The 15444-nt window shown below is 44.1% G+C and overlaps 1 protein-coding gene across 1 annotated transcript in view; it reads left to right on the top strand.

Moving 5' to 3' along the window:
- The window catches only part of LOC115092958 (E3 ubiquitin-protein ligase HERC2-like), a 2733734-nt gene that overhangs the window by 928233 nt on the left and 1790057 nt on the right, over positions 1 to 15444 (top strand). Inside the window, 1 exon segment of the mRNA XM_029604466.1 lies at positions 11106 to 11288. Coding sequence (XP_029460326.1) covers positions 11106 to 11288 — 183 coding nt within the window.

Below are 15444 nucleotides of genomic sequence, written 5' to 3'. Positions count from 1 at the left end.
CTCTTCGCTACCGCTTCGTATTAAGCATCAGCAACCTATTACCATGAAGCCTAGACAAAGGGAATGCAGGCATAAAAAATAGACTCAAATCAGCCCAACTTAAACTAGGGCCCGGTTTTTTATCCCATTCCTCAAACCACACCTCTTCGTCCTGGTTGTGGGCAGAATCCATCTTTTTCTGCAAAAGTGGTATCTTATCACCCATGGGTCCTCCAAATAATGTGCTCTGGGTACCACTTACATTTCTCTCACTACTGTTTCTCCTACACTCTTCATCCTGCACCCATCTTCGGCGACTGCGCCTAGATGTTTAAACTTTACTGCAACAGCGGGTAATAGAACCTGTTCTAATGTGCCAACATATACAGGGATTTTACTCCTGGTACTTCCTCAAGAATTTGTGGGGTTTGCAGCCCATTCTTGATCTGAGGCATCTGAACATGCACCTGCTTCAAGAGAAATTCATAATGAACTCCAGCATAATTCTCCCCTTCAATCAGAAGGGCAAATGGATATGTGTATTGGATGTGAAGGGTGCTTGCTTGTAAATATCCATACACTATTCACATTGGTGCTACCTTCCATTCAAAGTGGATTAAGAACATAAGAAATTGCCATGCTGGGTCAGACCAAGGGTGCATCAAGCCCAGCATCCTTTTTCCAACAGAGGCCAAACCAGGCCACAAGAACCTGACAAGTACCCAAACAACAAGACGATCCCATGCTTCTGATGCCAGTAAAAGCAGAGGCCATTCCCTAAGTGAACTTGATTAATATCAGTTAATGGACTTCTCTTCCAATAATTTATCCAAACATTTTTTTAAACCCAGCTACACTAACTGCATTAACCACATCCTCTGGCAACAAATTCCAGAGCTTTATTGTGTGTTGAGTGAAAAATAATTTTGTCCAATTAGTCTTAAATGTGCTACTTGATAACTTTATGGAATGCCCCCTAGTCCTTCTATTATTCGAAAGTGTAAATAACCGATTCACATCTACTCATTCAAAACCTCTCATGATTTTAAAGACCTTTATCATATTCCCCCATTCTACCCATTACTAATACAGAGTGCTCCTGTTTGGCCTCACTGCTGCCTGAGAGCATTCATCAAATGCCTGGTGGTTGTAGCAGCTTTTTTATGATGTCTTCTCTTATATGGTTGACTGGCTAATAACAATTCGCTCTTGGGAATCTGTGCTTGACAGTATGCACTAGACAATTGCCTTATTGCAGAGCTTCGGTTTTGTGATCAATTTTGATAAGTTGAATTTGGTGCCAGCTCAAAAAATGAATTTTATAGGGGTGTGGATAGACTTGTTAAAGGAAAGAATATTTCTTCTAGGGCAAGCAGGATGGTAGTCCTCACATGTGGGTGACATCATCAGATGGAGGCAGGCATGGAAAACTTCTGTTAAAGTATATAGAACTTTCACTAGACACACTGAGCATGCCCAGCATGCCACTATCCATGCATCCACATGGAGTCCCTTTTGAATCTCTTCTTTTCCGTGGAGCTGTTGCCTCGCGGACATGGAGCATGTGCTTTTTTCTTCAGAAAACTTTCTTTTTGAGTTTCTCTCATTCTTTTTGCCACACCAGGTCCCTCAATCCCTTCCCGACCCTAGTTGGAGGCGTCGCAGTAAATACAATGTTCTTTGTTTTTGATTGCCGATAGTGCCATCTTCCCATGGCCGCTGGCCATCGACCGTTTTGGCTTTTTTCCATGGCGTCCTCCGGTTTCCGTCATTGCCCCCAGTGCCTCCGGACCATGTATTTAAACAAGCCTTTCCCGAGTCTAACATCCATTAACAGACCATTGCTGCATAATGTAGACCATTGCTGCATAATGTAAATACTGCTTATTGTAAATATTTTACTTCTGTATAATTTTCTTTAATTATTGTCTCCTTGCTCCACCCGTTCTAGCAACCCTGTTATATTGTAACTTTATTGTTTCTTATGCACTTGTTATATGTACGAAGTTACTGCACCCCTTGTTATCTGTAAACCGGCATGATATGATTATATCATGAATGCCGGTATAAAAAAGCTCTAAATAAATAAAATAAAATAAATAAATGTACATCAGAGACTCCCACAAAGTCTCCATTCTGTGCCTAGGGGCCTCGCACGATGCTCTTTCTGTGCTCAGATGACCCCCCAAAGGTTGCCGAGCACATTTGGACAAGATGGACAAGCTTTCCAGCTGGAAGGAGGTGCTGGGGATCAGCCCCTGTCTATCTCTTCCCTCTCTAGGTTTGGATCATCGCCATCATCCTCAGCACTGGGTAAATACCGGGCCGAGCATCGGGAGAAATCGAGGAAGCACCGTCATCGATCACCTTCCTCCCATAGCTCCAAGCTTGTTAAAGTGCCGGCATCATCTGCGACGCCAACGAAGCAGCCCTGTGCCGACGAGACATTGACCTTCATCGAGGCTAAGGGCCTGAGGTGGTCCCCACCGATATCTGTGCTGGGTACCAGTTCCCCTCGGGACTCCGAGAGGATCCAGGTTACTCCTTCTCCTCCTCAGGCTGTACTGTCATCGACAGCATTTGAGGAGGAGTTGGAGCACAGAGTACGGTTGGTGGTGGGGCGAGCCCTGCAGGGCATGGAGCTGCTGGCCCCCTCGGGGCCTCTGCCACCATCGGAGCCTGCCCTGTCTCTTGAGCACTTGCATCTGCTTCTTGGTGCACTGCCGATGCAACCTGCGCTGATGCTAAGGGAGCCCTTGCTGCCATGCGGGTGCCGTTGAGGTCACAATCAGAGACCATCCCATCACAGATTCCTTCCTTGCCAAGTCTTGAGTTTCTGGGTCCTTCGATGCCGATGGTGCCCCCGGGACCCGTGGTGCCTGAGGGGCTCTCAGTGCGCCCGGCGCCCCGACCCATGACCGTTCTTCATGCTCCCCTGCCGCTGTTGCCAGGGAGCAAGGCTTATGCCCTTACAACCCTTGGGAAGATGAGCCTTCCGTCACTTCTTCTGTGGACTCTGAGGAACTACTTTATGAGCCCTCTCCTCCATAGGAGAGACGCCAGAGGATTTGTCATTTGCAGGCTTTGTACAAGCAATGGTGGAGTCTGTCCCCTTTGAGCTCCTGAATGAAGAAGGCTTCAGGCACAAGATGCTGGAGATCCTACAGTTCATGGACGCTCCTAAGGAGATTGTTGCAGTCCCAGTCTGTGATATATTCAAGGACTTGATTGTCTGGCTCTGGGAGCATCCAAACTTGGTCTCCCTGGTAAACAGGAAGACCGATGCGGTGTACCTAGTTCAACCAATTACCGGATTTGAGCGGCATCATCTCCACAACTAGTCTGTGATGGTGGCAACAGGCCTTAAGAAAGCGAAGAGGTCTCACACCCATGCCTCGGCTCTGCCAGGCCATGAGCACAAGGCCTTATATGCCCTGGGCCGAAAGGTCTTCCAGGGACCCATGTTGGCGGCCTGCATTGCCTGCTACCATTTATATATGATCTAATATTCCAGAAACCTTTGGAAGCACCTTCAGGAATTGCTAGAGCGCCTCCCTCAAATCCAGGAAGATTTCCTGAAGGTTGTGCAGCAGGGATTAGAATGCGAGAAACATAAAGTTAGGTCCGCATATGATGTCTTTGAGACAGCGGCAAAGGTAGCTGTGGCAGCATTGGGGTTGTCGTATTGCTTGGCTTCGGATCTCCAATCTTTAACCCAAAGTGCAAGACCTTATTGCTGATCTGCCATGTACTGGAAAGAATCTCTTTGGCAACAAGATGAATGAGGCAGTAGCACAGCTCAAATATCATCATGAGACTCTGCAGCATCTCTCGGCTTGCACCTCGGACCCACAGTCTTTGAGCAAGAAATCCTCGAGGCAGGGGCCCCGACGCCCTTTCTACTAGCTGAGGAAATACCCTCTTGCAAGTAGAGCACGGTCTCAATGGGCCAGACCAAGGTTTCATGCTAGGCAAAGGTGTGTCTCCAGAACTCAGCAGCCTTGCAGCAGACTTCCGCTATGGGATTTTGATTGCCTGCAAGGGAGTCCAAGCTAGTTTGCAATGCAGCTTCCAGTAGGAGGTCGGCTCATGTCCTTTGCAGACTGTTGGACGGCCATCACCTTGGATCTCAGTGGGTCCTCTCATTCATCACCAGGCTACAGGTTAAATTTCCAAGAGGTTCCCCTGGACTCTCCCCCGTGCCCCTCTTAGGGGGCCTCAGCGGATCAGGGAATACTACTCCAGGAGCTCTGTGGCCTCATAATGGCCAAGGCAATCAAATCCATTCCTCCCGGTCAGCAGGGAATTGGCTTCTACTCCTGGTATTTCCTCATCCCAAAGTGGACAGGGGGCCTTCATCCAATTTTGGACTTAAGTGCCTTGAACAAATTCCTTACACGGGAGAAATTCAAGATGGTCTCGCTGGGTGCTCTTATTCTGGGGAGAGGGATGAGACACCAGAGCCCAGAGGGAAAGGGAGGCTATAGAAGAGAGGAAAAGAAATCTAGAAATTTGCTAAAACTAAGTATCTATAATCTGCTACATTTCTGCTGCCAGGACTGCTGAGGTAAGCAAGCTTTTGGTTGTTTAATTTGTCTGTAAATAAGTCTGTAGAAGAATAGGTGGAGCCCTGCCTCCTGTGTTCTCTGGCAAGCTAAAGACTGTTCATGCTGTGCTACATATGTTTCTGCTCCTGCACAGGTAGAGACCCATACTAGCCATAAGAAAGAGAAAAAAAATTGTTCTTCCTTATCTTTCGTCTAGCTATTTACATAGAGACTTGTGCTGGAAAAATTCCGATCTAAAGCAGCAGCACAGAACAACAAACCTTATTAAACTTTCCTGAGAGTACAGTCTAGTGATTCGAGCAACGGGCTAAGAACCGGGGAAACCAGGGTTCAAATCCCAGTGCCACTCCTTGTGACCTTGGACAAGTCACTTTACCCTCTGTTACATCAGGTAAAAACTTAGGACCTGATGTTAAAAAGCCTTTACCGACTAAAATTGGATTTTTCATGTGGAAATGGACTTTGTGTAAGTGCACTTTACACTTGTAAATGGCTTTTTAAAATTGCTACAATAGTATGTTATATTTATATGTGTAACTCCTTTTAAAATTACCTCCTAAGATTGTAAGCCCTCTGGAGATAGAGAAATACCTTCAGTGCCTGAATGTAATTCACTTTGAAGTGCCACAAAGCGGAATATTAAATCAAATTAATACTGGGGCCTGTCTGCAGTTGCAGCCATGAGATAAAATATTCCAGGCCGAGGGTAGTCCTGCCTGGACTGACAGGAAAAAAAAATCACTCAGAGTTGGATAGGCTTAGTGTTATTTTTTTCTTTTGAATAAGGCATGAGAAAGATTAGTGTATACCCTCGTTGAAAGGCAACAGTAACTCCTTAGTGCTGCGCTGGCTGGCCGCCATGCTCCGCTCTGTGCACACCTGCGCTCAAGAGCCTCAGGCCCCCTGGGTTCTGTACAGCATTTAGAACCACAGGTCCTTTTCACAACTCTCTGCACACCACACAGATACTTTCTTGGCAGCTGGGGTTTTTCTGTGCAAAGCATTGAAACATCCCACCCATGACACCATATGTGGGACCAAGCGGTGATTTCCACATGCCTGGAGGCAGAATGCAATCTGACTCTAGTCTTTTTAAAACAGTTTCTCTTTATTATAACTTCACACATGTACAACAATAGACTGTCTTCTCCTCAGACAGTGTACTCTTTTTACTTACAGTGTGTTGCTTCGTCTCAGCTCAGGGTTTGGACAGTATTACTTACAGGAGCTGCATTCCTCCCGGAGACCTGGGCCTGGTCTGGTTATCCCCAACTGGATCCCAGCTCCTATTCTCCAGTCTCTGGTCATACCCTCTGAGTCCGACCTGTCCACAGAATCCCGCCCATACAACATAATCTCCTTAAGGCATTTAAGGTGGACCAGTCATCTAACCTGGTCCTGCACATGAAAATAAGGGAACACTAGGGGTGCTGCCTCATACTCTCTATGGCAGAGCTTTCCAAACTTTTCATGTTGGTGACACACTTTTTAGACAAACATAATTTCACGACACGGTAATTCAGTCTACTAGTAAACCAGAGGTTAAAGGTTAAACGAACGAAACATATTTCGACAATTTATGTATGTTTCCTTAAATATATACATAAATAAAATGTTTCACGACACAACCTATCTCATGAAAACCTTAAATTTATATTAAAAATATATATTCCAAGATTCATGTTATTGTTATAATTTATGAGAAACAATAATAAAACAAATTGTCTGTCCTCCACACCCTCATCTCTCTCCTCCCCCCAGCACATGTCTGGCCCCCACACACTCATATCTCTCCCCCTCAAGCACATGTCTGTCCCCCCAGCACGTTTGCCCCCCACTCATTCATCTCTCTCCCCCAGCACATGTCTGGCCCCCACACTCATGTACCTCGTCTTTTTGATTGTTGCCAGTTAAGTGCTTCACTCCCTTCCATGATCACCAGGCACTGCTGCTTGCAGTCAGTACTCCTCATGGCCAGGCCTCATCGGCAGCAGCAGCCAATGCAAGGATGGCTGGGCTCGTTCCACCCACCAAGCCCCCCAAAAAAACGTGATTGACAGCAAAAATCACCCAATAATAAGCAACCCATAAACTGAAAAAAAAAAAGTGAATCTCTAGAAAAAAAAAAAAGCCCAAACTCGCATCAGAGTTGACCGGGCTTGCGCGACACACCTGCAAACTGCAGGCGACACACTAACGTGTCCCGACACACAGTTTGGAAAGCTCTGCTCTATGGGAAGTAATATAATTTATTGGAATACGGCTGACATTGGTTCACCTATTAAGCTACAAAAAATGTAATCCTCCGTAAGGAAACAGGGGGAAAGTATTACATTGTTGCAAGAGAGACATCTTTCAGAACAGGAACATTTGAAGCTGAAATGGGATTGAATGGGAAGTGTTTTTGTGACTTCATCCCCAGTTACTAGGAAAGCGGGGATTGCTATCTTATTCCACAATTCTTTTGCTATCACTGAAGATTGAGTTCTTGTAAATCCTGAGGGTTGTTATGTCATTTGGGTAGGCAATATTTTTGGGAAACAACTCTGTGTTTTCTTGGTGTATGCCCTCAATGTCCATTCTCATGAATTTTTCACTGAGTTGCTTGAGCCGTTGATATAGTTTGAGAATGTTCCATTCTTAGTAGGAGGGGATATGAATTGTGTTGATCTTTGGTTGGATAGAGAGAGTGCCTTTACAATATCGTATTTGTGATCTGTTAAGGGTGTCTCTTTCTTATGTAAGTCATTGAAATTGTTAGATATATGACAATTACTGCATCAAGGAGTTAAGGAGTTTACTCATGTGTTCAGGGCCCGTCATATGCAAAGTCATTTAGATTATATTTTAATATCAGAAAAGTTGTTTGCTAAAATGTATACTGTGTACATTGCCCCTTTGTAATTTCTGACAATGTTCCTGTGATCCTACACTATAACTTTGAGAGAATTGAATCGTTCCTATCTTTGGAGAATGCCGTTAACTTATTTAATGATCCTGAATTTAAAGAATTTGTTTTGAGAAAATGGCAGGATTATGCTAAGAACAATGAGCAACTTTAAGAACAACCCGGATTATATTGGGAGGTAGCCAAAGCTGTTTTAAGAGGGGAGATCATCTCTTTTGTGTCTTCTAAGAAGAAATTCCTGAACCAAAATCTTCTTAGGCTGGAAAACCAAGTTATGTAAGGTGCGCTTGAGGTTGGTGGGGAATATAAGTGCAGCCAATCAGAAGACATTTTTTTGCAGTACAAACTGCACTGAATACATTACTACATCAGCGTACTACAAATACTCTTATTTTACAAGCATCAAATTTTTCAATATGATAATAAAGTGGATAAGGGGCTGTCAAGGTTGTTTAAATCTGAAAAGGGTTCTAAATTTATTCCTACTCTTAAAGATAATACAGGTATGAGAGTTTTTTTTAACAATAGAGGAATTTAGATCATCTTACACATATTTTATGAGCAATTGTATTCTGAAAGCCCTGAGCATGCTATGAATAGGAGGGGGGGGGGGATTTTTTTTTCATGGGCTACGATTACCTCAGGTATCTTGGGACATATCTTCATATTTAGAGCATCCAATAAGAATGGTGGAAATTCTTGATGATGATCGCTCTCTCAAAGCAGTAAAACTCCTGGTCCAAATGGCTACCCTTCTGAATTTTATAAGATGTTGCAAGCACAGATGTTAGTTCCCTTGGGAAAAAAAAACCATATAATGATGCGATTAAGTCAGGTATATTACCCTTTTCAATGAAAAATGTTCTTTTTATTCTGATACTGATAAAGGGAACGATTTGGAGTTACTCTATTTTTATCATCCAATTTCTCTCTCAAATTTTGATGTGAAAATTTACACTAAAATCTTGGTGAATAGACAGGCAGAGATTTTTCCGCATTTGCAGAGTTATTCGTCATTTTGCGATAGGCCGTTATCGCACATGATAACACAGTAATGCGTGTGATAACGGCCTATTGCGAATCACATATGCAAATTAAAATGTATTATTCAGTAGGTGAGGAGTTTGGATGTGGTTTATGGAGATTAGGGGCTGCCAGCGCTGTGTGTGATAAACTATGGCACACTAGTGTGGGCAATTTCATAGGAAATAGCTACAGCTTTTCCCATGGGCGAAAATGAGTAGCACGGCCGATATCACCACATATGATAATGCAGTGCTGCGTGCTTTACCGTACGCTGTGATGTGGCCAGCTACTTATTTGCCTGCCCATACCCTTTTCCTATCGCGGCCTTGATTAGTAAAGAACAAGTTGGGTTTGTAAAAGGTTGAATGGCCTGCACAAATGTGCGGAAGGTTTTGGCAGCCTTGGAACAAATATTGCAGATGAACTGGATTCCCTTCTTATTAGCTATGATATAGAGAAAGCCTTTAACAATATATCTTGGTAATATTTATTTTATATTCTGGGGTAGTTTGGGTTTATTGATACATTTTTTTATGGTATAGTTTCTTTATAAGAATCCTAGAGCGGCAGTTATTAGTAATGGGTTGATATCAGACTATTTTTCTCTTAAGAGGGTCACTTGGCAATGGAACTCTTAACTCAAAAGCTGCTATTAGAACCTCAGATTGTGGGAATTTGTTTTGGGGTTGTGGAAGTTAAGACAGCTCTCTTTGCTGATGATTTGTTGGTTTGACTTGCACTTCCCTATGTTTCATTGCTGGTTTTAATGGATTGTTTAATGTCTTTTGCCTCCTTTTTTGGATTACATATCAACATGGAGGAGTCTCTAGCTCTTGATGTCTCAGGAAGGCAGTTTGGTTGGGTACATTTCCCTTAGCTTGGGCCGGGGTTCATATTACATATTTAGATATTAAGATTCCTAGGGATGTCTCTAGATTGTATAGTTTCATAGTAACTCTTCTGTTAGAGGGAGCAGCTAAGCTATTGCGAAGTTGGAAATATTGGATTTTTTGTTTTGGTAGAATACAAGTGGTTAATAAGCTCATTTTGACTAAATGGTTGTATATTTTACAACAATTACCAATTTGGTGTTGCAACGAAAAGTTGTAAAGTGGAAACATTTTTATCAGAGTTTATTTAGTGTGGGAAAAGATATCTATTTCAGTTAACTTCTATATTGCAGGCTCCTGGGTTGGCTTTATCTGAGAAGATAAGATGGGATAATTATCTTTCTGCTTTCTGAAAGGTTAGTATTGGGCAAGGACTAAGTATGGCTTGTCCCCAAGGATTTCAATATTTTTGCCTATTGTTGGGAATGTGGATTTTCTGCCAGGTAGGGAATCCTATGTTTTTTCTTGTTGAGCCAGTAAAGGTCTTTGTTTCATAAAACAGGTTTTAATTGAAGATAGGCAACATTTCATTGAATATGAATCTTTGAGAGAGAAATATAGTGTAGACAAGAACTTTTTTGCCTATTTGCAACTTAGGCACTATAGTGATTCTTTATTACGAAAACATGCTAACATTCTTAAAGTGACAGATTTTGAGTGTGATCTTATATATTGTCACCCTCTTAAGGGTATGATTTCCTTGCTCTATAAACATATAATGGATGTATTTGCAGGGGTTCTTTTTCTGATATAATTGATAGATGGCGAGTGGATGTGGGGGAAGATATAGAGGAAGATGCAATGCAAAATTCTTTTGTGACTCTCTTCTCTTGTTGAAATTGCCAACTTGTGGGAGATGCAGTATAAGTTTTTGCATAAAATGTTCGTCTCCACTCAGCGCTTAGAAAGCATGTATATCATCATCGGGTAAATGTCCTAAATCTTATTGTACTGATGAGAGTTAACTGCATTGCTTTTGGAGCTGAGATTGGATTACTGCATTTTACAAATCTGTTTTTGCACACAGCTCTGCTTGGCTTGGGCAGACCATTACACAAAATGCTTTTTTTTTTGTCTTTTAGATTTTGATGATAATTTTGATGTGTCTAATGTGTCCAATGGGTATTCTTTATTGTTTTTACGGAAAACCTATATTGTGGATACACACCCTCATGATTATGGAGAAAATGTCAGCACAGTAGTCTTCTTTGGCCCGGAGCAAAACATTTCTTCAGACATGGGAAATATTACTGGACACCCTGTCACTGTGACTTTGGAATGATATTCTAAATTCACTGTCTATGTAACTGGTAGTGTTTTTGATAGTTGGGAGGATTTGGGTGAGGAACTGGTGGAATGGGAGGAGTTTCTGGAATATAGGATGGAGATTGTATTAACATATATTTCATTTGTTCTAGTTTTGCACTATTTCTAATTTTTTAGCTCTTGTGTTGAGCAGTTTTATGTGTGATATTGGTACCTCTACCAAAGATAACATTAATGATAATAAAAAGCTTTTTCCTTAAAATATTTTCTTCTGTTGACTGCTTCTTAATTGTTCCCTTTTTTATTAGAATGCAGTCCTTAGCTTGGAATTTCCACTTTTGTAACTAATGCATCCTGCTCTTTTACAAAGAAAACACAGTTGATTGTCAGGAGTATATTATTCCTCAGGATTGTCTGGGAAATAGCAGTGAGGATCACAACAGAGTTCTATCTTTCATGTCATTTCAGAAGGTGAGCCAGCTGAAAGAAATCTCCATCCCACTGCCATAATGCTTGTGAGCACAGTGAATCTTCTTCAGACGCTGTGCCTCTCTGCTGGAGTACATGCTGAAGCCATGCAGAATGAGGCCACCAGGATCTTGTGTGGCTTGCTGCGTATAATGGTAGAGTGTGGAACAATGGATAAAACAGGTGGATTTTCTTTGCTTTTTCTTTTTTTTTTCTCCTTAGTCAAATTAATGTAATGATTAGATTAGTTTTTCTTTAAAAAGTACATGTTAAATTGAACACAATTGCTTTTTCTCACAAACTATAATGTCTCAGTGAGTATAGGCAGGAATTTTTAAAAGTTGTAAGGTTATTACTTAAAAAACTGGAAAATGGATAACTTTTTCAGTTAAAATTAGCCAGAAAAGTTATGATGGATATTCAGCTGGATAAACCTACTGCTGAATATATTTGACTAAAATTGTTTAGGTGCAAGTACCTGGATAAGTTTACCTAAACTGGCTATATTAAAAGAATATAGTGATATTCTGCCACACACACACACAGCCCTACACCTACACACCTACACCTACAGACACACACCTACACCTACTGGCCTGACTCTCATGCTAGTGAAACAAATGTTGCACATGGGAAGTTGGAATACTCAATTGCTAAGCCCCCAAAAATAAGCTAGACACACAGTGGGCCTGTAGACCGTAAACCCCTCTGCCTGAATTCACAAAATATAATTTTAAAGTAGGGCCACTCTAGAAGCCCTCCAGTTCGTTCTCCCATACACCCAACCTGAACCCTTCCACCTTTCCTGGAAAAAACCCCTCCCCAAACCCATTACTGCCACCAGGAGCTTCGTACAATCATCCAGCTCCCGGTGCGTCAAAGCAATGGGTTCAGCTTGGGTTTAAGGGGGAGGATGCCTATCTTAATGTTGTATTTTGAGGTGGTGTTGGAGCGGAGGCTTTTTGATCCTATAGGCTACATTTTTGGTATATTTTGTGGGGATAAGAGGGTAGAGAGGATCAGCTGGCAGGAGCAACATTATTTTACTGGAGTGGGTAATCATGCTGGCAGAATTCCTAGATTGTTTTTTGGGTTTGCTACTTGTGCTATTCCTATGTTCCTGAATAATTTTAATACTGTTCTCGCCATGTCTAGACTAAGCCAAATAACATATTCGGCTAACTCTAAGTATTAGAGTTAGCTGGGTAAGTTATTCAGCCAAACTTTCACCTACCAAGAGCCAAGAAATCAGGATGTAAACTACCAAAGAGCCTCATGATGAGGGGGAGGCCCCCCTTTTAACCAGTATCTCTCTTTATTTCACTCAACTCACCCTGTCCCCACAGTTTCTCTCTCTGTCAGTTTCAGTCTGTTCCCAGAAGTTTCTCTCAGTCACCCCACCATTGATCTGACCCAGTATGACTAATTTTATTCTATGTTAGTGCAACTACGGTGGCATATATAAATCAGCAATGTGGATCTAAAAGTATAGCTGTGTCATTGGAAGTGAGACCCTTGATCAAGTGGGCCAAAAGTCATCTGTAGCTGCTGTTGGTATTGTAGATTGAAGGAGTGGAGAATGTCATTTCAGATGTCTTGAGCTGGAACATTTTAGATCCAGGAGAATAGGAGCTATCTGGATTAGCATAATCCATTATACTGGCCAAGTGACCTTGGCAATCTGTCCTTATATGAATAGCTGACTTCTCATTTTTTTTGTATGATAATTTTTTGTGTTATTTTTAGATTATGTATGTTCTATTCTCACAGGACAAGCAGGATGGTAGTCCTCACATATGGGTGACATCATCAGGATGGAGCCCAATCACGGAAAACTTCTGTCAAAGTTTCCAGAACTTTGACTGGCCCCTACTGGGCATGCCCAGCATGGCACTAACCCTGCAGCCAGCAGGGGTCCCCCTTCAGTCTTCTTTTTTCCGCGCAGCAGTAGCCTCGCGGTTTAGGAGCTCTGAACTGATTCCTGACAGGAATTTTTCCTAACGGAATTAATTAAAAATACTTCGCCCCACAGGGGTCCCCCCTCTAGTTTTCTTCGACCACAGTACTCCGGTAAGTTTTTTCACCGTTTTTTGTCGGTTACCGTCGAGTTTGGCCCTCGCGGCCTACTGGCCGTTGACCGTACCGCGGCTCGATTTTTCCATGGCCATGGCGTTGGGGTTTCGTCGGTGCCCGGACTGTACTCGCACCATGTGTATCACAGACCCTCATGGAGTCTGTGTTTTGTGTCTAGGCCATGAGCATGATATCCTAACTTGCACCAAGTGTGCCCTCATGACACCTAAGGGTCGCAAAGCCAGAATGGAGAAGATGGGACTCCTCTTCCGTGCTCACACCCCGACACCGTCCATCGCATCGACGTCCTCGGAACTGGCACCGTCCAAGTCGGTCCATCGACAACCGTCCGGTGACCGCCCGCCATAGACGTCTTCATGGCCATCGACTCCCGTACTTCCCCCTCAAGATCGAGGAGATCGTAGGGAGAAGCATCGCCATCGGCACCGTAGGTCTCGGACCGTCGAGGGAGCAAAATCATCGACCTTGCCACCGTCCGAGCCACCGTTGAAGAAGCCCCGTCCAGGAGCGGCACCGACCACTCCTGCGACCGGGACATCGAGGCCACCCTCACCCGATCGGGGTTTGGGAGTCGCGATTCCGCCTGTAAAGGTGGTCCCTCCGACTATGCCTCAGCCTCCCTCTTCCGTCACGGAGCCGGAGCTGATTGCCCCGGGTCTCCAGGAAGAACTGGACCGGCTGGTCCAGGAGGCCATCGACAAAGCGATGCAATGACTCCAGGTCCCTCCGGCACCGGCACCGAGAGTGTAACCGGTCACCGACCCGATTCCAGCAGCACTGGCATCGCTGCTTTCCCAGATGGAGGCGCTCATGACTGCCCTTCCACCGGTGCTTCCCGGGTCTCCGATGGCTCCGGTGCCCTCCTCGATGACTGCTTCATCGGGAGGAGAAACACCGTTCCACATTCCTCCTTCGGGGGTAGTACCTCAGCCATCGATGCCATGCCGTCCCTCGCCACCGATTCACTCATTGGGGGCGATACGCACATCGGCGCCTTTGATGCCGGCACCAATGCCCCCCATGGCGTCGGTGGTGCCCCCGGTGATTCCTTCGATTTTCTCTGAGCCTCAGCCGGGCCCTTCCGGTATCCAACCCCCTTCTTGTCCTACAGGTCAGCCTACTGATCCTTATGACACCTGGGGTGATGATACTTCCACAGACACCGATGACTTACCTTCACCTCCCTCTCCTACTGAAAGTAGAAAGCGTTCTCCTCCAGAGGACCTCTCTTTCATTAGTTTTGTGAAGGAAATGTCTGAGATGGTCCCTTTTCAACTTCAGACGGAACAAGATGATAGGCACCAGATGATGGAGCTTCTCCAATTCCTGGATGCCCCTAAAGTGATCACCTCTATTCCCATTCATCAAGTTCTTCTTGATCTCCTTAAAAAGAATTGGGAAAATCCTGGATCCGCGGCCCCAGTACACAGAAAGGCTGACACTACTTATTTAGTACAGTCAGCCCCGGGCTTTCAAAAGTCTCAGCTTGACCACCACTCAGTTGTAGTAGAGTCAGCTCAGAAGAAGGCAAAAAGAATGAAGCCACACTCCTCTATCCCTCCTGTCAAGGAACACAAATTCCTAGACAATATTGGTCGACGAGTGTTCCAAGGGGCCATGCTCATCTCTAGAATTGCTGCTTACCAGCTGTATATGACCCAAAACAACAGGGTCATTTTCAAACAGATACAGGACTTCTCTGAAACCCTGCCTGACCAATTCCAAGAACATCTTCAAACCCTTGTCAACAAGGGCTTTGAAGCAGGGAAACACGAAATAAGAACAGCTTACGATATCTTCGACACCTCCACTAGAGTGTCTGCGACTGCCATTTCGGCACGGCGTTGGGCCTGGCTCAAGTCTTCAGACCTTCGCCCAGAAGTACAAGACAGGCTCTCCGACCTACCTTGTATTGGTGACAATTTATTCGGTGAACAGATTCAGCAAATAGTGGCTGAGTTAAAGGATCATCATGAGACCCTCAAACAGCTCTCATCGATACCTTCTGACTTCCCGTCTAGACAGCCCTCCAAGAAGGACCCAAAGAAGTCTTTCTTCCTGCCAAGGAAGTACTATCCTCCACCGACAAGGACCCGAGTGACAAGGACCTATCATAAGTCCCAGCCTCGCCAGCCTCGCAAACAGAAGTCTCAAGCAGCTCCCCAACCGGGGCCTGCTTCAGGCTTTTGACTTTCACTTCGAGAGCAGCAGCCTGATCCCTCCATACCAGTGGGAGGTAGACTAT

The sequence above is a fragment of the Rhinatrema bivittatum genome, chromosome 5 (assembly GCF_901001135.1).
Source record: "Rhinatrema bivittatum chromosome 5, aRhiBiv1.1, whole genome shotgun sequence".
Taxonomy (NCBI): Eukaryota; Metazoa; Chordata; class Amphibia; order Gymnophiona; family Rhinatrematidae; genus Rhinatrema; species Rhinatrema bivittatum.
The sequence above is the reverse complement of the archived record's forward strand: the minus strand, read 5'-3'. Positions and strand labels throughout refer to the sequence as shown.